Source organism: Mustela putorius, unplaced genomic scaffold, assembly GCF_011764305.1.
Source record: "Mustela putorius furo isolate JIRA1106 unplaced genomic scaffold, ASM1176430v1.1 tig00000139_pilon_pilon_pilon, whole genome shotgun sequence".
NCBI lineage: Eukaryota > Metazoa > Chordata > Mammalia > Carnivora > Mustelidae > Mustela > Mustela putorius.
The window spans coordinates 6,429,084-6,452,742 of NW_025421293.1; the positions used below are offsets into that span (position 1 = coordinate 6,429,084).

General features: G+C 52.8%; 1 protein-coding gene across 4 annotated transcripts; it reads left to right on the forward strand.

The window, feature by feature from the left end:
* The first annotated feature begins 315 nt into the window (after positions 1 to 315).
* On the forward strand, positions 316 to 20,270 carry RHBDD2 (rhomboid domain containing 2). 4 transcript variants are annotated; one of them, XM_013061042.2, is made up of 5 exons: positions 316 to 542; positions 10,850 to 10,976; positions 11,322 to 11,729; positions 16,424 to 16,574; positions 19,325 to 20,270. In XM_013061042.2, the coding sequence occupies exons 3-5, from the start codon at positions 11,567 to 11,569 to the stop codon at positions 19,680 to 19,682; spliced, it is 672 nt and encodes a 223-aa protein (XP_012916496.1). In that variant the 5' UTR covers positions 316 to 542; positions 10,850 to 10,976; positions 11,322 to 11,566; the 3' UTR covers positions 19,683 to 20,270. The 4 variants fall into 4 exon arrangements, with proteins under 4 accessions (XP_012916496.1, XP_044930908.1, XP_044930909.1 ...); XM_045074974.1 differs by lacking the exon at positions 316 to 542 and adding an exon at positions 9,103 to 9,241; XM_045074973.1 differs by lacking the exons at positions 316 to 542; positions 10,850 to 10,976 and adding an exon at positions 8,970 to 9,241.
* Positions 20,271 to 23,659: the final 3,389 nt, after the last annotated feature.

Below are 23,659 nucleotides of genomic sequence, written 5' to 3' on the forward strand. Positions count from 1 at the left end.
TAAAAAATTTATGTATTATTTATTTATTTGCAAGAATCATGGGGAAAAGCCATGAAATCCATACTTTGCTTTCCCTTCCTCTGGACTTCCACAGTTCTCCTTGATCAGTGAGCTTGATCTTGGCTGGATGTTCTTGCTGATCTTTTGGCGGGGGGCCTGTTGCCGTGATTCTGAAATGTCTCTGCGGGAAGCGGAATTGCATCGCCCTTGCCAGGTGCTGGGCTAAGTCATCTGCTCGGGTTCGCGCTCGGAGCTTTTGTTCCCTGAGCGCTTTCCGTAGAGCTCCGTAGCGCGGGAATGAAGATGGCGGCCTCCTAGTCCCCAGCCTGGAGGGGCGGAGAGCTGGGGCCCCACTCTCCAGCACGCCCCCGGGAGAAAAGCCAACGGTCCCTCCCGTGTCCCTGGTCTCCGCCACGCTCCGAGCTCCCCTTTATCACAGGCCTGTGACTGCGGGTCCCCTTCTCCGGCGCGGCCCCGTCTGGAGTCCGCGCACCCGCAGCTTCCCGCCGCGCACTCCCGCAGGCTCCTCCCGGAGAAGGACGGTGAGTGTTCCCGGATCCGCCGCGTGTGGGGTCCCTGCGCCGACAGCCATGGCCCAGCTGTGCCTTGGGTCACGGGTTAAGGTGACCCCGAGCTGAGAGCCCCTCCTCAGCCCCATCTCTGCGCTGGCGTCCCCATTGGATACCCGCAAGCTCTGCCACCCTCAGACACCCCGGTCCTTCTGTGACCCCGCGGGACCTGAGACCGCGCTGTCCCCGCGAGGGCCCCGCCCCCGCTCCGCCTCTGCAGCGACGTCTCTCCTTGGAGCGACTCTACAGGGTGGGGTTCTGTGCTCCGGCTCCCTCGCTGGCCGGGGTCTGTCCTCCTGTCGCTTCTGGTTCACTTTTCCGTGCGACCCGGGTCGCTTTTCTGTTCCTAGAATTGCTGCTCTGCTCTTCCATCTGCTGTTGGGTTTGTCGGTGTCCGGGATGGTTTGATAACTGTCCAGCTGAACTCCTGCTACCTGATGTCATCTCAGTCTCCTACTCCTCCACCATCTTGCCTCTAATACCATGTTTTTCATTTATTCTTACATTTATATTTCTCTGCACACATTTTTTTTTGTGGAGATTGATTCACCTACCATAAAATCCACCATTATTAAGTGTACAGATTCTGTAGGTTTTAGTATATTCAAAAAGTTGTGCACTCTGCAAAAAGGGCCAGGGGTGCTGGGTGACTCAGTCAGTAAAGTGTCCAACTCTTGATTTCAGCTCAGGTCATGATCTCAGGGCTGTGAGATGGCGCTGGGCACGGAGCCTGCTTAAGATTCTCTCTCTCCCCCTTCCTCTGTCCCTCCTGCCATGTGCCTGCATGCACACATGTTTTCTCCCTCTCAAAAAAAAAAAAGCTAGGCAGGGGCGCCTGGGTGGCTCAGTGGGTTAAGCCTCTGCCTTCAGCTCAGGTCATGATCTCAGGGTCCTGGGATGGAGTCCCGCATCGGGCTCTCTGCTCAGCATGGAGCCTGCTTCCTCCTCTCTCTCTGCCTGCCTCTCTGCCTACTTGTGATCTCTCTCTGTCAAATAAATAAAATCTTAAAAAAAAATCTAGGCAACCATCACCATTAATCCTAGGACATTTTTATCACTCCCCCAAAAGACACCATACCCACTAGCGCTCACGCCCTGTTTCCCTTTTCCCCCCTCTCCCCCACACCGTGGCGACCACCAGTGTGTTTTCTGTCTCTGTGGATTTGCCTACACTGGACATTTCCCAATCTGTGCTCCTTTCAGACTGGTTTCCTCACTTAACGTTTTCAAGATTCATCTGTGTTTCAGCATTAGTCCTTCATTCCTTTTTAGGGCCAAGTACATCTCTGTATGTATATATCACGTGTTATCTGGCCACGCGTCCGTTGACGGACAGTCGGGCTGTTTCCACTTGGAAGCTGATTATGATTAATGCTGATATGCCCATTGCTGTGTACACTTTTGTTTGAACACCTGCCTTCAATTCCCTTGGGTATGTGTGTGGGATTCAAATTGCGGAGCCATTTGGTAATTCTGTTTGAAAAAACTGTCACTGTGTTACAGTAACGGCACCATTTTACATTCCCCTCATCCCTCCCTCCCATGCTTTCTCTCTCTCTCTCTCTGTCTCTCTCTTTCCTTCTTTCTTTCAGTACAGAAATCCTACTGAGTCTGGAGAGGTCTCTCAATTCAGTTGTGATTTGCATTTCCCAAGGGATGAATGAGGTCGAGCGTGTATTTATTGGTGTTTGTCTGTCTCCTCTGCAGAAATGTTCGTTCACATCCCTTGCCCGAGTTTTTAATGGAGTTGCCTTTTTATGGTTGAGTTACGAGAGTTCTTTACATGGTCTGGATACCAGACCCTTTTCAAATATATGATTTAGGGGAGCCTGGGTGACTCAGAGGGTTAAGCCTCTGCCTTTAGCTCAGGTCATGATCTCAAGGTCTTGGGATCGAGCTCAGCAGGGAGCCTGCTTCCTCCTCCCCCTCTCTCTATCTGCCTCTCTGCCTACTTGTGATCTCTGTCAAATAAATAAATAAAATCTTAAAAAACAACAACAACAACTAAGAAACTGGTATCTCATCAAAGGTCCCAAAGATTTACACCTATATTTTCATCACCTCTTTCTACATCACATCATTTTCATTACACCTATATTTCATCACCTATATTTTCATTCTGTGGGTTGTCTTTTCATTCTCTTAATCGTGTCCTTCGATGCAGGCAAGGTTTTTAATTTTGACGAAGTTCGAGGTATCTCTTTTTTCCCTTATTGCCTGCTCCCTTGGTGTCCTATCCAAGAAATCACTGCCAAACTGAATGTCATAAAGATTCCCCCCCCCCGCCCCGTTTTTTTCTTCTAGGAGTTTTAGAGTTTGAAGGTTTTGATCCATTTTGAATTAAATTTTGTTTCTGTTCTTTTTGTACAAGAAAAGGATCTGAATTCACTCTTTTGCATGTGGATGTGAGGGTTTATTTCTGGGCTCTCTGTTCTATCCCATTGGTCCATATGCCTGTCCCGAGGCCAGTACCACACTATTTTGATTCTACAACTTTGTTCAGACTCATTCTCCATTCATCCTGTTCCCCTGCCTCCAATGCCTTCCCTGCCCTTTCGAGCTGTCCCAATCCTTCTCTCCTTCCAACTGATTTCTACACTCCCCTAAAGTTGTTCTCCCCTTTCTTGTTCCCAGATCTGTAAGGGGCACCTTGAAGGAGTCCCCTCTTGATTTCTCTCTTTTCCTTACCCTGCATACCCACTCCATCAGCCATCTCATAGGCTCTCCATCTCTGATTTATGTTTAGTTTATTTTATTTTTACTTTTTTCTAATTTTTAAAAAAGATTTTATTTAATTGAGAGAGAGAGAGAGCGCTCAATCAGAGGGAGCAGCAGAGGGAGAGGGACAGGACCCTGGGATCATGACCTGAGCCGAAGGCAGACGCTTAACCAACTGAGCCACCCAGGCGTCCTCTCCATCTCTGCAGCGATGATGTGTATCCGGCCATCATCATCTCTATCTGGGACCCTGTACTAGGTACTGACGGGACCACCTCTTTCTACTCATGCCCCTTCCACACAGCAGCCAGAGTTATCTCTTTTCCTCTTTTTGGCCAACAAGTTCTTGAGAAAGTGCTCAGCCATCATGGAAAGACCAAGTAAAACCGAAAAGAACACACAACTGTATTGACAAAGACAGGAAGCAACTGAAATTTTATTTACTGTTGGTTGGAGTATAAAATAGCGGACCACTTTGGAAAACCGGTGACTTCCAGTAAAATTAAATTTGTGCTTTCCCAGAAGCACGCCCTGAGATGGAGGTTAGAATTTATTGCGGGAGCACTCTCGGGGTCAGCAGGGGAACGGAAGGACGTGGACAGTGGAGGGAAACCAGGGTATAATGCAGTCTCACTAGGGGTCCCCATTGACCCCGGGGAGTGTGAAACTGCAATGGTCATTTAGCATTAAAAAATGAATGTTTATCTCTCCCACATCTATATGTTTATGGTAGTGCACTATATCCACTGTTATTAACCTTGCTTTTCCCACTCAGCAAAATCTTTTAGATAACATTCCATATTGAGATATAGCTTCCTCGCTATTGCTTTTTGTCTGATTTTGTAGGTTTTTTATGACCGGGTCTTCCTTTGAAGGGACAGACTATACTAATCGTTCCTGCAGTGACAGACATCGCTGTCGTTTTATTATTGCAGTCAACACCACAATGACCGGCGGTTTGTATAAGACATTTTCCAAATAGGCAAGTACATCTGTAGCTTAAAATCCTAGAGACGGAGTTGTTGGCTCAAAGCTATACGACGTGTTAGTCATTTTGAAAGACATTGCAAAACTTCCTTCCACAGAAATTGTACCAATTTTCAATCCTCTCAGCAATGTTGACCGTGCTCATTTCCCCATACTTTCTAAAACATGACTGGGTCATGACTCCCCTCGCTTAACCCCTTACACTTCCGGCTGTGCCTAAAACAGTCAGCCCACAACATAGCCCAGGAGAGCTTCTCTCTGGCTCCCGCCTACCTCACTTTCCATGACGCATTGAAGCCAAGTGCAAGGGCTAGATTTTTTTTTTTTTTAAGATTTTATTTATTTATTGTGGGGGGGGCGGAGAGCGAGCACAGGCATACAGAATGGCAGGCAGAGGCAGAGGGAGAAGCAGGCTCCCTGCTGAGCAAGGAGCCCGATATGGGACTCGATCCCACGACTCTGGGATCATGACCTGAGCTGAAGGCAGCTGCTTAACCAACTGAGCCACCCAGGCATCCCAAGGGGGTAGATCTTGAGGATCCCTGTGGAAGCCGGGCTGCCATCAGAAGAGAGGGCCCTAGCCTTCCATCCTTTGTGGGGGGCCGTGAGTTTAGGCACCTGGCTTACTGCTGGATGTCCCCATTCTGGGAGTGTGGAACAGGAGAACTGGAGAGAGATAGTGTGGTAAATGAATGCTGTGGGAAGCCGCAGTTATCTTGCCGTGGAGTGTCGCCATCCAGGATTTGGGACCTAAGGGAGCTACTCAGCGGTCGCCCCCTACCTCCAGACCCCCAAGATTAAACTATCCGTCTGGATGTGAGCCGCTTCCAGAGAGGGCCAGCAGAGGGCAGTATTCTGCCCTGGGACGGGGCCTTTCCCCCGCCCTGCACCGAGCTGTCCACCAGGGGGCAGTAAGGACGTGGCTTGGAGGTTCCACGACCACTGAATGAAGCTGGAAAGGGGGATCTGGCAGGCCTTGTCGTTCTGCTCTGCTGCCATCCTCCCACAGCTGCGGGGTCAAGGAGTCCAGCGCTGGCTGACAAGGAGCCGCGCTGCTCGGTGCGCTGGGGCCGAGAGGCTGGGACCCCTTGGGGACACCCGCCCCAGACCTAATGTCCCACACCCATGGCGCAGCCCCCCACCCCATCCCTAGGCCCGGGGGGGTGGGGCGTTGGAGTCATTCTGTGCCTTCTGCAGACATGCCCTGGGATCAGGGTGGGGGTGCAAATCCAGGAGCACCCCAACCTACCAAGATGGGTGGTTAGCACTGGTCGCAGAGCTGTCTTAGCTGTGCCAAGCGAGGCATCGGGGGTGCTCGTTTCCAGCTCCTCAAACAACCTTCTCTTGCCCGTGCAAAGACATCAGCTGCGTCGAGGAGGGACCACCAAGTATTTCTGAGCACCGACTGCGTCCTGGGCTCCAGAGCAGGTGTCTGCTGTCGCAGACCTCACAGTCTCCTAAGGGCGAATGTACTTACCGCCACTGAACTATGCACTTAAAAATGATTAAGAGGGTAAATGTGTGTATTTTTGCCACGATTTTGAAATTGGAAGGAAACCCCACAAATTGATAATCTTAATGCTTCTGGGGTTCAAAGTTCGAACTGGATTTATGGGACTAAAATCAGGGTGTTGGCAGAGCTGCGTTCTTCCTGGAGACTGGGGGGGGGTCCGTTTTCCTGCTTCTAGAGATCGCCTCATTCCTTGGCTAGCAGCCCCTGCCTTAGTCTTCAAAGCACAAAGCTTCGACCCTGTTTCTGTCCTCATACTGCCTCTCTCCCTCTGTCCCTCCTGCCTCCTTAAAAGGACCCTCATGATTCCATCGGCTCAGGATAATCCCAAGATTCCTAATTTAAGCACATTGGCAAAGTCCCTTTTGCTACATAGGGTAACATTTACATGGGATTTGGGGATTAGGACATGGACACCTGTGGGGGGCCGTTATTCTGTCTCCCCCAGGGGAAATAAGCTGGTAAAAGAGGGACAGAGGAAGATTCTCAGCGAACAGGACACATGGGGTGCACCTTGGCTCTTCTGAGTTGTTTTTTTCTCTTTAAGATTTACTTATTTATTTGGGGGGAGCACACAGAGAAGGAAAGGGAGAAGCAGACTCCCCAGTGAGCAGGGAGCCCGATGCGAGGCTCAATCCCAGGACCCTAGGATCGTGACCTGAGCGGAAGGCAGATGCTTAACCGACTGAGCCACCCAAGTGTCCCATGATTTACTTTATTATTATTATTATTTTTTAAGCAGACTTTCTGCTGAGCAGGGAGCCCCACGCAGGGCTCGATCCCAGGACCTGGGGATTGCAACCTGAGCTGAAGGTCGCAGCTTAACCAACTGAGCCAAGCAGGCACCCCTGATTTACTTTTTAAAAAACCATCCCCAGGGTCGCCTGGGTGGCTCAGTTAGTTAAGCATCTGACTCTTTGTTTTGGCTCATATAGGGATCTAACCGGTCATACGATCAAGCCCTACATCAGGCTCCAAGCTCTCCAGGGAGTCTGCTTGAAGATTCTCTCCCTCGGCTCCTTACCCCCTTCTCCCCTCCCCTGCCCCCTGCACTTGCTCTTGCTCTCTCTCTACAATAAATAAATAAATAAATCTTAAAAAACAAACAAACCAAAAAACCTCAAAACACCCATGAAGCCAGATAGGGAGTGAGAGGCAGAGCCAACAGCATTTGCTCGTGGATTTGATCTGAAAACATCCACACTGATGTGTGTGTTTTCTGTCCCAAAGCCTGAAAGTCTGGCACCTGAAGAGCCAGACACTCTCCAGGAGGGCAGAGGATACTTGGTGGAACCAGAGACAGAGGCGTCCCTGGGTAGCACGTTGGAGGCCTAGAAGTCTCTTAGCAGACCAAGGGCAAAATGGATAGAACAGAAACGATTCACAGTCCCTCGGTGCCCCATTCTCGAGCCTGCTGCTAATGAAGGCTCTGCTTTGCTCATTCCAGTTTTCTGTCCCCCAAGCTTAAGAGGTCTTGGGGTTTTCTGGAGAGATAATTGGAAGAAAAACGAGAAGGAGGCAGAGTCAGAGAGATAGACTGTTGGAGGCTCCCTTGACTATAGGATGTGTGAAATCCCTACAATTCTCATTCTATCAGGGGACCAAATGCAATTATCCTGGACCCCCTGGTAAGTAGCAAATGTATCAGCCCTCCATATGTGTTTGTGTTTGTTTACGCAGACTTAGAACTGGAGTATCCAAAGGGATTTTAAAAGCCATTTACTTCCACGTCCAACCTGATGCTTGCATATCTTCAATATTCTCACCAAGTCATCACATGGCCTCTGCTTGCACACTGCTAGTGACGGGGAGCTCACTACTTAGCAAGGCAGCGTAGTCCGTAGAGGGACAACCCAAACCGTCATAAAGGTCTTCCTTATGTCACATGGTCTCTCTGTCTTTTCTACCTTTCTGTCTCAGTGCTCTCCTCTGGAGTGGCACAGAATAAATCTACTCCCTCACCTTAGGGACAACTCTTGACATAGTTCCCAGGCAGCGTTCAGGACCCCTGAAGCTTCTCCAGAGACGTCTCTCTGGTTCCTTTAATTAATTGTTCGTTATCAGATATGATTTGAAGTCCTCCCTCCCCCTTCCTTCCCAATCTGGGCTCCTTTTGTTAAAGAAAACTTTTTCTTTCTTTCTTTCTATCTATCTATCTTTCTTCTTGTTTAAGATTGTATTTATTTATTTGTCAGAGAGAGAGAAATTACAAGCAGGGGGAGCCACAGGCAGAGGGAGAAGCAAGCTCTCTGCTGAACCAGAGGCAGGAGTTGATATGGGGACGCTGGGATCACGACTTGAGCTGAAGGCAGATGCTTAACCCACTGAGTCACCCAGGTGCCCTAACTCTAATTTTCTACATCCTTTTCCAGAGTGTGTGTCTAGAAGTAGTCCCAGAGCTCCTGGAGCTGCGGGACTGGCACCGAGGAGCCGGGACCAGCACCCCCTTCCTCTTTCAGGGCCTGCGCCTGGTTCCAGCAACCCAAGTTCCCATTTGCTGATTTTACCAGCTCTGCCACACCCCTGATTCATATTTTTGCTTCCTGTTTCTGGAGAGATAAACCTCAATTAATTTTTATGCCCACCGCTGCACCATGAGCAGCACGAGTTTAGAAACACCCAGTGTTCGATTAAACGTGTCCCGTTGCTTTATATTAACATCTGAAAAATCATAGTTATATTTTAGCACTGCACATAGAGGATGGAAAGAATCTCAGGTTCCCTTCCATTACGTTCTACGCTTCGCCCTCATCTGCCCGCTCCTCTCCAATCCAGCCACGAAGCCTGCCTCGGCTGTACTCCCGGCCAATTCCAGGCCCTAGCAGAGGCAGGACCTGAGTTCGAAATCTGCCTTTGCCATTCAACTGAATTACCCAGGGCCCTCCCCAGACCTCAGCTTCCTCATCGGTGGAATGGGCATAAGCACAAATAAGGCAGTGCGTGCGCGTGCGTGTGAAAGAGTTCTGTAAACTGCAACACCGTAATCTTTCGGCGTCTGGAGCGGAGCCCACGAGATCCAAACCCGCGCCCCGCAAGCGGACGCGGCCCCGGCACCTGCGCGAGGTCCCAGCCCTTTGCACGCCAGAGGGCGCTGTTCCGACTCCCCGTGGCCTTGCGCGACTGGATTGGGCGGCTCGGCGCGGGGCGGGGCTTCGGGGCTTCGGGGAGGCGGGGCTTCCGGCCGCCTCCGCCGCTGTTGCCAGGGGAGACAGCCGCAGGGAGGCGGAAGGAGCCGAGGAGCCGCCGGCGCCGAGAAGGGGCGCGGGAGCGACGGCGGCCATGGCGGCCTCGGAGCCCGGGTACCGGAGCTGGTCCTTTTGTCCCGAGGTGCCGTCCGCCACCTTCTTCACCGCGCTGCTCTCGCTGCTGGTGTCCGGGCCCCGCGTGTTCCTGCTGCAGCCTCCCCTGGCGCCGTCGGGGCTCTCGCTGCGCTCCGAGGCCCTGCGCAACTGGCAAGGTGAGCAGGGGCGGGCCGGGCCGCGGGGCGCCCCCCGCTTCCCCGCAGCTCGCCAGGCCCCGGGCTCCGGGCTCCGGCCTCCCCGCGCCCGCGCCGTCGGGCCTCACCGCCAGCCACGCCGCCCGCGCCATCGTCCTCCCCGCCGGGAGGGCCGGCCTCGCGTCCCGCGGCTTTGTCCCTCCGGAGTCGCGCCCCCGTCGTCGCTGAGGTCCTCCCCTGCCCGAAATCGCCCCCCCTTTCCCGCGCCACAGCCCTGGTGGAGGCCCCGCGTCCGTTCGCTTCGTTCGCCCATGCTCGCTCCCCGAGAAGGGTTCGTCTGCCCCCGCTCCCGGTCACATGCACACCGACGTCTGCTGGGGGGCCTGACCCCCACCCCCACCGCCCTGCCCCGCACCCCGGGAACCGTGTTTCTCTCCTTCGTCGACACGCTTGAGCATCGTCTGTGGCCACCCCTGGAAGCGTCCCGGCCTCTTTTGGGGTTTAGAACGTCTTCTGCTTCCTCTCAAGTGTGCATCTGAACCCTGACTCCCATTCCCAACTCCCCAACGAGGAGACGTCTTGTGCCTTGGGAAACAGGTGTTTGTGTAATCTGCGGCTGAGAAATTTTGCAGATCGATTCAGGAGAAACACCCGCCCGCGAGAGACATCCCTGGGCTCTGTCTCTTCCCCCCTTCATTTCTGGGGAGGAAAATGGGAAAGCTGTATCCCTTTTGTTATTTCGCAAAGCACACTCAGGAGCATTAATGTCCATCCCAGTGACGTAGTAGGCTTTATTATTCGCCAGCATTTGGGTGAAAACAGGCTTTAATGCGGGGGAGTCGCAGAGCTATCAAGTCAGGCAATTGAGACGGCAACAGGTTTTGTTTTGTTTTGTTTTGCTTTGCTTTGCTTACTGTGTGATGTTTTGGAACTGGAGCCTTGGGGGTGTCGAATACCCAAGCCCTATAGAGTTGCTTCTAGAATCTTCACATTCATGCTTTGGGATTTCACTTTGTAATTGGAATGATTTCTCAAGTACTCGAGATGGTGCAGCCTTATGGAGAAGGCCGAGGTAGTTCGTAGCCTGCCTCCCTGCTCAGACCGTTCTCCCCAACGTAGATACGCAGAGCATACCCCCCTAAACAAACACAAAATGCGTCAACTGAGCTCCCCTCTCCCCGCTTTAGTTCACAGCTTCTCTGACTGTGGGGTTCATGGGCGTGGGAGTATTGGACATGTAAGAGACCTTCCAAGGCCTCTGCTGTGATCCTGTTATTTGACAATGAAGACACTAACGCTGACAGGCCCGTGACTGGACTGAACCCTCCGCCAGCCTGGACGTGACCGAGCCAAGATGCCATGGCTTAGCCTTTCCACCCCCAAGGTTCAATATTACTGCGACATCACCAGTCACCTCCTCCATTTTAGCATTTTGGCCTGCGGGGACATAAGAGAGAGACACGAGTGAGTTTCTTGGCAGTTGTACTGCGTCTCAGGCCCCGCTGTACCTGTAAGATCGGATAAGCGCGTTCAAGAAAGACGTCTGCGTTCTCTATTTTCTTAGTGGTAGTTTTACGGTCTTTTTAGGTACAAAATAATTCATGGTCCCTTTTTTCTTCCTCTGAACAGCCCCTATGGAAGGAGAGGTCAGGATTACAGCCGAGGAGACTGGCACAAAGAGTGTTAAGTGACACCCACTCAGTCCACCCCTGAAGCTGTTACAATTAATTAATCCTCAAACTGCCCGGTGAGATAGGTCAGTATGCAAACCTTTAAAAAAAAAAAAAGGGATTCTAAAGCACATTACCAATTCAAACACGATCCCATGCTAAAAAGGGTTCTATTTCTTTCCCCCCACGTGGAAGCCAGTCACGGACTTGCTCCAGGTCCGGGAAAGAGCAAGGATTGGATGTTCACAGCTCTGCTTTTGAGTCTTGGGTCCTCCACTGTTGCCTCCCCCACCCCCGCCTGTCGTGGCTCCTGGCTGATTTTCCGCGGCACCGACAGCCAGCTACGCCCCCTTTCCGAGGTGGGTTGTAACCTGGCTCGCCCTCCTTAGAGCCCCTCTGCTGCCAGGCCTCTAACCCTCCTCCCCCTGCAGTTTACAGGCTGGTGACATACATCTTCGTCTATGAGAACCCGGTCTCCCTGCTCTGCGGCGCTATTGTCATCTGGCGCTTTGCTGGCAATTTCGAGAGAACCGTGGGCACCGTCCGCCACTGCTTCTTCACCGTGATCTTCGCCATCTTCTCCGCCATCATCTTCCTGTCGTTTGAAGCTGTGTCGTCGCTGTCGAAGCTGGGGGAGGTGGAAGATGCCAGAGGTTTCACCCCCGTGGCTTTTGCCATGCTGGGAGTCAACTCTGTCCGCTCTCGGATGAGAAGGGCCCTGGTCTTCGGCGTGGTTGTGCCCTCGATGCTAGTGCCGTGGCTGCTCCTGTGCGCCTCCTGGCTCATTCCCCAGACCTCATTCCTCAGTAATGTCTGTGGACTCGGAATTGGGCTAACGTGTATCCTTTCCAGAAGGGAACTGGAGGGTGGTGACATGCCAAAGAGTGAACCAGGGTGGAGGGTCTGGGGGTTCGGAGCTAGAACCGTGGGCTCAGATGTAGGTAATCTAGATTCGAGCTTCAGCTTTGAAAACCACGTGGTCTTGGGTGGGTCACTTCCCCTCTAGGCCAGAATTTCCCCAACTGGAAAACCATCAACATAGGTAGCTATCTCCTCACCCCAGCTTAGCACTGCCACTTTGAAATACTCTGATTTGGGGTTTTTTTCCCCTCGTAACTGAAGTGTAAACCTACATTTGGCTAATTATGGTAAGAAGCTTCACTGAAAGAATCTGAAAGACCCATGAGCTGGAGATCTACCAGGAAGGGAAGAGGAGGCGGGTTTGTTTGCTTTGGCTTGGTTTGATTCAGTCTGTCAGAAAAGAATTTTTTTAGAGATAGGCTTTTATGGGTGATTAGAAACTGAAGCTAAACAACATCCCTTGTGTAAGTATTCTGGCAGTGACGGCTGGCGGCGAGTGGCAGGGGAGGTTGGAGGTTGGAGTTCTAAAGTTGGTGTTTTTTTTTTTTTTTTTTTAAGATTTTATTTATTTTTTTTTAGAGAGGGAGAAGAAGGGTGGGGGGAGGGGCAGAGGGAGAGGGACGAGCAGACTCTGCACTGAGCACTGAGCCCAACGTGGGGCCCAGTCCCACGACCCTGAGACCCTGACCTGAGCAGAAATCAGGAGTCGGACACTTAACTGAATGAGCCACCCAGGCACTCCTCTTTATGATATTAAAAAACAAATTTTTTTTTTATATTTTTTATTTATTTGGCAGACAGAGATCACAAGTAGGCAGAGAGGCAGGCAGAGAGAAAGGGGGAAGCAGGCTCCCCAAAGAGCAGAGAGCCTGAAGTGGGGCTCGATCCCAGGACCCTGGGATCATGACCCGAGCTGAAGGCAGAGGCTTAACCCACTGAGCCACCCAGGCGCCCCCCACAAAAAAATGTTTTTAAGTAATCTCTACACCCAGCATGAGGCTTGAACTCACAAGCCCGAGATCAAGAGTCACACACTCTATTGACTGAGCCAGCCAGGAGCCCTAATGTGGGTTCCTTATTTTATTTTTTTATTTTTATTATTTTTTTAAGATTTTATTTATTTATTTGACAGACAGAGATCACAAGTAGGCAGAGAGGCAGGCAGAGAGAGAGAGAGAGGAGGAAGCAGACTCCCTGCTGAACAGAGAGAGCCCGATGCGGGGCTCGATCCCTGGTCCCTGGGATCATGACCTGAGCCGAAGGCAGCGGCTTAACCCACTGAGCCACCCAGGCACCCAGGTTCCTTTTTTTAAATACCAGAATTGGTAGTGTTGGAGGTTGAATAAGGTACGTTCCCAAAATCTCTTTTAATCTGTGATTCTGTAAGCTATCAGGGTAGGCAGTGTGTAAATACACATTGATCACATAGTTTGTTTATCTTGTTCTAAAATTTTTATTTTGTTAATTTTGTACCTTTTTTTTCTAATAAGAAATCTAAAGCTATGAACTCCCCTGTACACACCACTCTGGCTGCATCCCACACATTTGGATGTTATATTTTTATGTTGACGTAGAAGTATTTTCCGAGTTTCCTTGGGATTTCTTTGATCCAAGGGTTATTTACAAATGAGTTTCTTAATTTCTCAGTTTTAGGTGATTTTTCAGATTTCCTTTTGTTGATGATTTCTAATTTCCTTTCATGTGGTCAGAGAACTTTTTTTTTGAGATTTTTCTGGCCCAGCATTTGATATATCTTGGTGAATGTTCTGTGTGTACTTAAAAAAGAATGGACATTCTGCAGTTGGTGGGTGTCATGTTCAATGTATGTCACTTAGGTCAAGGTGTTGACACTGTTCTAGCCTTCTATACAGTTACCCTTGTTCTGTCAGTTACTGAAAGGGGACTATTGATATCTCCAACTAAAATTGTGGATTTGTGTGTCTTGTCCTTTCAATTCTTCTCAGTCTAGTATTTTGAAGTTCTATGACTGGATGCATACACATTTAGGATTATTATGTCATCTCAGTGAACTCACCTTTTATTATTGTGAAATGGACCATTTTAATCTCTGGTAATATTCTTTGCTCTAAAGTCTTTGTTTTCTGACATTACTATGTAGTTACTCGAGCTTTCTTTCTTAAAATGAGGATTTATGTGGTATCTCTTGTTCCATCTTTGTATTTCTCACATGTCTGTGTCCTTGTATTTAAAACATGTTTCTTATACACAGCATGTAGTTAGCTCTCCAATCTGATCTTCTTTGCCTTTTAAATGGGATGTTTAGCTCATGTACATTTAGTATAATTATTGATGTGGTTGAGGTTAAGTCTTGCCCTTTGTTTTCTCTTTGTTCCTTTTTCCTTCTTTTCCTGACTCAGTTGAGTATTTTTCTAGTTGTATTTTTTTTTAAGATGTTTTTTATTTATTTGAAGTAGGGGAAGCACAGAGGGAGAGGGAAACTCAAGCAGACTGTGCACTGAGCACAGAGCCCAACACGGGGCTTGATCTCACGATCCTGAGGTCAGACCTGAGCTGTAACCAAGACTTGGACACGTAGCAGACTGAGCCACCCAGGTGCCCTTTCAGTATTTCGTTTTTTAAAGATAGGCTCTTACAGGTTTGCTCTATTTGCTATTAACTATACCTTTTTGTCTTATTTTTTAGTGGTTGCTCTAGAGGTTCCAGTACACATTTTTTTTCCATCCTTTGTGGTGGTGTCTGCGTTTTATTTCTGCTGCTATCACATGTAAACCTCATAGTACATCACTATTACTTTTGTTTAAACAGTCAATTATGTATTTCTTAATTTAAAAAAGTAACATTTTTATTTTATTTTTTTAAGATTTTATTTGGAAGAGAAGGAAAGCGAGAGAGTGAGCGTGAGTGGGGCAGGGGCAGAGGCAGACTCCCCATTGAGCAGGGAGCCCGAGGTAGGGCTCGATGCCGACCCTGGGATCATGACCTGCGCCAAAGGCTTAACTGACTGAGCCACCCAGGCCCCCTTCTAATTCTCTTCATTCTTTTGTGTGGATCCAAGTTTCCATCTGGTATCATTTTCCACTTGCCTGAAGAACCTCACTTAACATTTCTTGTACAGCGGGTATGCTGGGGACAAATTCAGCTTTGGGTTCTAAAAAATGCCTTTATTTCACTAAATACAGAATTCTGGCCTTCTCTGATCTTCCTTCACTTTTGAAGATGTCATTGCATGACTTAATGGTTTGTATCATTTTCTGATGAGACATCAGTAATCATTCTTACTATTTTCCATACATAATTCGTTGTTTTTCTCTGACTCCTTTCACTATTTTTTATCACTGGTTTTCAGCTATTTAATTATCGTACACCTTTGTGGTGATATTCTTTGTGTTGGCCTTGCTTGGAGTTGATCATTGGATCTCGGATCTTTGAATGTAGAGTTTTCATCTAGTCTAAAAAAATTAGCATCACTAAGTCCCCAAGATTTTTTTTCCTATCCTGTTTCCTCCTCTCCTTCTAGGGTACCACATGCATTAGACTACTTAGTATTGTTCAGTGTTTGCTGTCCAAAGTGTGAAGACAGTTGCGTAAAACACTGTGTCTGGCTTACAGTTATCTATGGGGGGTGGACTAGTCTGGTACCAGGACTTAGTCAGAGTCAGAAACAGAATTGATTATTAAGAGCATTCCGAAGTCAGCAACCGGGACAACTTCGGACTTCCTCGCAGCCCTGGTTGTCACTGGAAATCAGTCTTTGGAAATAATACTGCCCTCCCAGAGAGGCCATAGAAGCGTGCGGGGGCATTTTTGGGTATCACAGTGGCCAGGTGCTGCTGCCACTTGGTGGCCGGTGACTGGGGACACGGACACCGAATGTCCAGTACTGAGTGGACCAGTCTCACCAGCAGTCTCATCTTGATCAGACTGCCAGTAGCATCCAGCAGAGATCACGGCCTCCAGGAACAGCTCCCGGGGCTTCCTTACCTTCTCTGCACCACTGCCCTCCGCCAGCTGCTGCCGCTCACACTGCAGGGTTCCGCACGCACCTCGCCTCCCGGGGAAAGCCTTCTCGATCTGCCTACGCTCGGTGAGGGTCCCCAGCCTGCTGTTGCCGAGATAAGCTATGGCTTATCACCACTTCCTCTGTCCCAAAGACTTACTCCTTGTCTGGCGCTCATTCCTCAGTTCCTGGTGTATCACAGGTGTTCAGTAAGTGTTTGTCAAAGGGATGGATAGATGGATGGACGGACAGACGAAAGCTGACGATCGTCAGAAAGACGAAAGTCTTTATGGCCGCCTCAGGGGTGGCAGGTTGACACAGGTTGGATGACCTCAGATCACTTCCGGGGGGTGGTGACCACGTGGGGAAAGTACTGCCAGCGAGTCCCACTTGAGGCTCACTTGGTCGCATCGAGGCAGGGTGCCTTCAGTCTGGGGACAAGCTGACAAGAAACTGTCAGTACCCTGCGGAGGGTATCGAGACCGCCTCCATCCTCGACTGCTGGGCCTTGTTCCCTCTGAGGGGCAGGGGACAGAAGCGCGACCTTTGGTTTCCCCCGAGCGTCCGCGTCCGCATAGTATAGAGTGAGTGCTCATCCCCCTGTGGGATAAATGTGGGAACGTGTGTGCTACGGGGACGCGTCCGCCCTCCTCCTGTGAGCTGCCTCAGTTTTACTTAACACGCCGACCTCAGACGGCCTCACCTACTGCTACTCCATCGACCTCTCCGAGCGTGTCGCGCTGAAGCTCGACCAGAAGTTCCCCTTCAGCCTCATGAGGAGGATTTCGGTGTTCAAGTACATCTCGGGCTCTTCGGCCGAAAGAAGGGCAGCCCACAGCCGGAAGTAAGTTGCAGAAATCTCTTTTAAAGATTTTATGTATTTATTTGACAGAGAGAGCACAACTAGGCAGAGAGGCAGGCAGAGAGAGAGGGAAGCAGGCTCCCCGCTGAGCAGAGAGCTGGATGCGGGGCTCGATCCCAGGACCCTGAGATCATGACCTGAGCCGAAGGCAGCGGCTTAACCCACTGAGCCACCCAGGCGTCCAAGTTGCAGGACTCTTAGTGCTTATTCTTGAAGCTGTTCCAGGGCCTGTAGAGAGAGTGTAGAGTGTCGTGGGGAAAGGGAACAGGGTGCGGATGGTCCTGGGCCTGGAATGTCCTCGCACAGATGTCTCCCAAGCATTCTGGATCCTGCCTGGCTGCATCTGAAGTAGGCACTGAGCCGAAAGGGGAAAGGGAAGGCATCTCAAGTGCTCCTGTATCCACCGAGTGGTGTGGGACAGACGGTGGGAGGGAGAGGCGCCACCGAGCGTGTCACCAGCTCTCGTTGCTGCCAGGCACAGCGCGTCGGTGAGAAGCCGCCTGTCTGCACAGCCGACCAGGCAGCTTGGACGTGAGGCCGCGCAGGAGCTGGGGGGTGGCGTGTTCCTGGCCGCCCGGCAAGAGAAGGCCGGGTGTCAGGTCTTGCAGTCCAGGTTCGCTAACTGCGGGAGCTGCTAGGCCAGCCGCCCAGGCTCACGCAGCCTCAGTCCGTCCTAGCGCAGAGGAGGCCCAAGGAGGACAGGAGCGTCTTGAGGTAACGCAGAGGCAGGAGAGCCCCGTCCACAGCTGGGGTCTCTTCTTCCGGGTCCTGTTCACCCCCTTTCTGCTGTTCCCCACCGCCGGCCTCTTGTGCCCTTCCCTGGGGGCAGCCGTGCTGGGACCTCTCCACGCAGGAGACTCTCTTTCCTTCGGGGTCCCCGCAACAGAAGGGACACATGTGAAGTTCAGGTGCTTGGCGGGCGGCCCTCTTCTGCCTTCAGCCAGCTGTGGGATAGGGTCTGCGCTCCACGCCGGCCCGGGTGCAAGATTTTGGCTGAATTGATGTTTGTAGCTTATTTGAGGAGGTAGGTACCCCCAGCCTTGATCAGCTCAGGGCCTTTGACCTTGACTTCAAAGGCGGGGGACCTCAGGGGCTGGGGTATTGGAGGTACTGGGAGAACCAGAAATGACACCCGCACCCAATTTCAGGCACGTGATCCCTGGTGTCAAAATACATGGGAGACTGTGGAAATTTAGTTAGAGGAGTATTGAAGCTTTTAGGCTTTTAATTGTTCTCATAGGCTCAAGAGGGGACTTCAGGGGTCCTTGGGTACAAACTCGCCCCCTGTGAAGGAGCCTCCTCTCAGACAGCTGAGGGTGGTCCCCTGACCTCCACTTACGCCCCTGTCCTGGCTGGAGGCTCATCGCCAAGGCAGCTCTTGATGAGAAAGTCCTTCCACGCACAGCCGCAGCTGCCCTGTGCACCTGGGACATGTCCATGCCAGGTCGGATGCCTTCTCATCGTGCCGGACAGATCTGGGGCAGGGAGGTGGTGACCCTTCAGGGCCTTCCGTGCCCCTCACATAGCGTGGTATACGCTCCCTCATCATCCTGGCCTGCCCCAGGCCCCCAGAACAGAGCATGACGTCTCGGCGGGCCCAGCAGTGGGACACAGGCGTCACAACACGCGTGTCTGCTTTGACACTTACACAGCGGTCTGGACGCTTTTGCCTCCCAGAAGCTTCTGGTGAACTTCTGGTAATCCAGATTCTCTGCGTTTTCAAGAGTCGCAGAAGAAGTGAGATGTTAATGTTAACTGCTCTGTTCCTGTACTTAACGCAGCTGATTTGATGGGTTTTTGTTTGTAAGATTGACTGACTGATTTTAGAGAGGGTGGGGAGAGGCAGAGGGAGAGAGACCCTCACACAGACTCCCTGCCAAGCATGAAGCTGGCCGGGGTCTCCTGAGATTGTGACCTGAGTCAAAACCAAGAGTCAGATGCCCAACTGACTGAGCCACCCACGTATCCCCTTAAGCGGCTCATTTGTCAAGTCAGGTTTTAGCTGAACTGTGCGTGGATTCAGTCCAGTCCCCTAACAAACACCAGTGGTGTTGGCGGTTGTTCTCCATATTTAAAACTCTGTGCAGAGGCTCAGAGGACAAAACCCACAGGCTGTGTCTCCATTTGTGGTCCCAGCCACACGTGTCTGTGGTGGGTGTGGGGGGAGGGTGCTGGTTCTTTCATCTTCAAATGGGCAGCTGCACACATCTGGCTCATCGGTTCATGCCGGTCGGGACTTGGAGCTGTGAGTCTTCACTCCCAAAGCCATAGGTAGAAACCTCACAGCAGACGAGGCCTGGGCCCAAGCCCTGTGTTACCCCCATTCGAGCCCTCTTGCCCTCCCTCCCACAGAAGTTGGCCCGTTCTCCTTGGGTAGCATCGCCGAGCTGGTCACAGACACAGTGACCACTGCGAACAGGTCCTGTCTCCATCCGGGGGACAAACTACTGTGAACAGTTATGCCTCAGGTGGCCTCAGTCACGAGCGCCGTGTCCCCTGATCCTCCCGGCTTACCGTGGGACTGTGAGTTTGCCCTCCCCTCTCGGGGGATGCTTTCTCACCGGGTGAGCTTAACCGGTCTCCTCGCTTGGTGCTTGGAGCTAGTTGCAGCAAATCTCCAGAGCAGGTTGTCACACAGAGTGGTCCAGTGACCCGAGCCTTGCTCACGTCCAGTGACTGCTGGGGCCTGGGCATTGCCGGCGGAGTGACCATCTTCTCTTGTTCCGTTCCAGGCTGAACCCCGTGCCCGGCTCCTACCCCACACAGAGTGGCCACCCTCACCTGTCCCCGAGCCACCCTGTCGCCCAGATGCAGCACGCCAGTGGCCAGAAACTAGCTGCCTGGCCGGCTTGCTCTCCTGGCCACATGCCCAGCCTGCCTCCGTACCAGCCAGCCTCCGGCCTGTGTTACGTACAGAACCATTTTGGCACAACCCCCAACTCCTCCGGCGTCTACCCGGCTTCCGCGGGTGCCTCCCTGGGGGTCCAGCCCCCCACCCCCCTCAACTGCCCTGGCACTATGTATTCTGGGGCGCTGGCCACGACGGCGGCTGCAGGCTCCAAGGAGTGCTCGAGGGTCCTGATCCCCTGAAAGAATTTCTAGGGAAGTTGTCCTGCATCTTGGCGTTCTGAAGAAGGTCCTCTCTGAGCGGAGCCAAGATTCTCTTGACAAAAAATTATTTATCGAACACCTCTATGTGCCAGGCTCTGTGTCGAGTATTTTGATATCTATCCCTGTGGCAGTCGTCATGACCGCTTGTGAAGTGCATTGGATTGTCCCCACTTTACAGATGCAGCGGGCAAGGCGCTCCGTGATTAGGTCCCGTAGCTCCGTAGCGGCCCAGCTGGGCTCCTTGGCTCCCACCCGCCACGCCGCCTCCCGAACGCCTAGGAGAAGAGCACCCTGGGGTGGTCCGTGGCTGCCAGGGGCTCGTTCTAGCTCTGCATTTCCTGCCTGTCTTCGTGCGTGGTGCTCTTGGTTCTAGTGTCCGTGTGTCTGTGTGTGCCCTTCAGGAGCTCCTAGCTCAGCAGTCCTGGGGCCCATGTAGTGTCACCCCCCCACCATGGACCCCCCATTGCCTTCTGCCCCAGGAGTGGTGAGGCGGGCCATTGCGAACCGCGGTGGCCTGCTGGTGGCACCACAGTGTTGATTACCTTTGTATAAAGAACCCACCTCCAACCTGCGTGTGGCGTGTGCTGTCTCTGGGATCCGGCTGGGTGAGAGAGAGCAGAGTTGGGAGTTTGGGGGGCAGCAGTGTCGGGTGTGATGGTGAAGACAAGTAGATCAGGTTGAGCCAGGCCGACGACCTCCACCCAGTGGAGATGGGACATGGGGTGGGGGGTGAATGGCGCAGGTGCTGGGGTAGCTGAAGAGGGAAACGGGAAGCTTGGACAGCCCTGGGATTGGCAACAGCGGGGACCACTGCTGCCCCCTAGTGGGCACCTCCAAGCTGGGACCGCACGAGGAGGGCTGTGTGGCATGACCTCATCCTGGTCATGAAGCCAGAGGCTCTGAGAAGAGGCCGGGCCCTCTGCCCGTCGTCTCATTTACCGTCTGACCTACCGTCACGGCTTCCCGTGGACCGGGTCTGCCAGAGCCCACTGGCAAACTAGCCCAGGAAATGGAGTTGGCAGGGTCGGCCCCTCTGACACAGGGCAGATGGAGGACAGGAATGTGCTTCTGAGCCCACAGGCACCTGCCCGGCCTGAGAAGCATGACTTCTGGTCAACCAGACGTCGGCTGGAGCTCCTCAAAGCGGCCAAGAAAGCCCGCAGACTGGCCGCAGGTGGTGTCATAGACCTTACGATGTGTGATCTTCGTCTGTTCCATAAGCTGGATGGCCAGCTCTGGGCTGGCTTTTTAGTAGGTCCTGAGTATCACAGGTGAGTAAGACACACCCACAGGTGCTCCCAGCCCAGGGAGGGCCAGATGGTGACGGGCACACACCTGGGTGGCCTGCCCTGGGTGAGGGGGATGGGGGAGTGACCATCAAGTAGGATTCCCCGGCCGGGAGCTGGGTGCCCCGACGGCAGCTGAGAGTCGTCTGTAGTCCCCGAGCAAGTCTGGCAGGGCCCAGCCTGGGGCATCTGTTCTCCAAGCACACTGGGCACCAGTCCCTCAGGGTCACTAGGTGCGTACAGGCTGCTCTGTGTGCCTCAACACTTTCCAGTCCTGGTCTGTATCCAGAAGCAAGTGAGGGGACCATCTGCTCCCAGCCTGACAGGGTCACTTCCCTTGCCTCTGGCCTGCCTGCTTATGGACACCATGGGCCATGGGTATGGTCGGGCTGGAGAGCCCCATCCTGGGTCCCCGAGTCACACGGCTGGGAGGGGCCTCCGTGGTCATTCAGTGCAACCATCTCCACCCCTGTTTTACTCGTGGTTTCTGCAGACCTGGTCTAGCAGAGCAGCCGCCAGCAGCCCCCGGCAATGGCTGCTCTGATTCCAAGTCTGTGCGTTTTCTGGAACTTTCCCTGGTTTGGCCGCAGTTCTCCGCTGGCAGCCAGGAGCCAGGGTAGAGGAGGGCATTTCCCCCACAATAAAAAATAAGCACGATTTACTTTCTAGGGCCTGGAGCGGATCGCAAGCCCTTCCCCTTTTACCTGTTGAATGCAACACTGGGGCGCCCACTGTCCGTGGGCATTAAGCTGTGCTGAGGCTCGGGCTGGGACTAGAGACTCCGGTGAAGGTGCTCAGTAGATAGTTACTGGGTGGATAAATGAGCAGGTGGTCTCTGCCCTTGGGGAGCTCGGGGCTGGGAGCGATGGCCAAACATGGACTTGAAACTCAATGCTCTTTGGGCACTAGTTGGAGGCCCCCAGACCAGTCTAGAGAGCTGGAAACCAGTTGGATCCCAAGCACACACCCTTCTGTTTGGGGAGAGGGAGGAAGGGAGACACTAACTGTGACCATTGTTAGGAAAAGGAAGAATACAGCACGTTCAGCTTAAGGGAAAGCCATTATTCCCTGCTCACTAGAGACCTCTTCTATCCCTGGGCAAAGCAGGACTCCCTGCCTCCAGAGAAGCTTCCAGACCTTGTCTAGTTTCCCTGCTTGGTCAGCAGGGGGCGGCCTCCACAAACGTCCCCTGGAGTGGGCCGTGCTCTGGAGGCTGGGGGTCCAGGAGTTTCCCTCCTGGCTGGCCTCTGTCCTCTGAGGATCTCAGATCTGCAGATAACAGATCGGGCTTCTGTCCTCAGATCTGCAGGTAATGCTAACCGGAGAGCTGTGAGAGGCTTCCTTCCCTCACACACTGAGGGAAGTGTGAACGCTGAGAGCTACTGCTGAGGTCCAAGCCTGGGTTAGGCTCTGGGGACCTGAAGGTGGAAAAGAACCAGCCCTGCCTTTGACGCACTCACAGTTGGTTAAGGGAGATGTGATTTATAGACCTGGAGTGAGAGACAGACGGGAACCCATCTGGGGAGTCAGAGAAGATCCTCCTGAGAGGTAACTGAGCAAGGGCCGGCATCAGGCGGACAGAGGGCTACACCCTCAGCGAAGACCAGAAGGTGAGGCTCCACTAGCCCCCTCCAGGGCCGGGGGGAGCATGTGAGTATGGATGCCGACAGGGCAGTGGACAAGAGATGGTTGCAGTAGCCAGAGCTGGACATGGTGAGAGCCTGCTTGAGGCCGCGGCAGTGGGGCTGGACAGATGGAAAGAGCCGAGAACGCAAAACATCACTCCGCTTCTCCCACCTGAAGCCTGGTGCTCCTGCCCTGCCTGAAGGTGCCCGCTCACTCCTGCTGAACAGGGTGGGATGGGGATCCCCAGAGTCGGCTGGGAAACAGGACAATGCTGTAGGATACCTCAAGCATGAGAGGTGGGGGCGGGGGAGAAGGGGGAGCTGGCCTCCGAGCTGGGTGCTGGACCTGGGGCTCCTGAGACCCACAGGGGCCCCTCCCCAGGCCTCCATCCCAGGGTGCTTCCCGAGTCTGATGTGCCAGTCCACACCTGGACAGATGCCAGCTGCAAAAGCAGGGCCCCAACCTGGACCCAGAGCTGGACTCCTGTGGAACCACCCCACCATCTCCAGAGCACAGGCCGCCGGACACCTTGCTGCAAGGTCCCTTTGTGAGCCTAGAGCCCCTCCCCAGGAAAGATCTCCAAGGGCTGCCCGCCCAACCCTGCCCTTGAGCCATGGCCAAGTCACTTCCTAAGGCCGCCTCCATATTCAAACTCCTTCTCCTGGGGGCCTAGCTACAGCCCCGCCGAGGAGCCCAAGGCCAGGCTGGCTGTCCAGGAGGGGGCGCTGGGACGGTTCCAGCTTCCCCGGTGCACCTGTTGGTGGGAACCGCAAAGGGCAGACGCACGTGCATGCGCGCACACACCCTACACAGGCACGCTTCAGCGGACGCGGCATTTTGAACTCACATACCTGGGCTCTCCCCCACATCAGTTCAAACAGGTTGGTTTGCAAAGTGCACACATATGTGGTTAAGGCGCATACCTAGACGTATTCATACCCGTTCGTGCACAAAGTCTCGCACGAGCCCATCGGTGCACAAGTACACACTGTATACACGTTGCTTCCTGGGTAGGGACCCGCTAACCCTTTCGTCCCCCTGCCT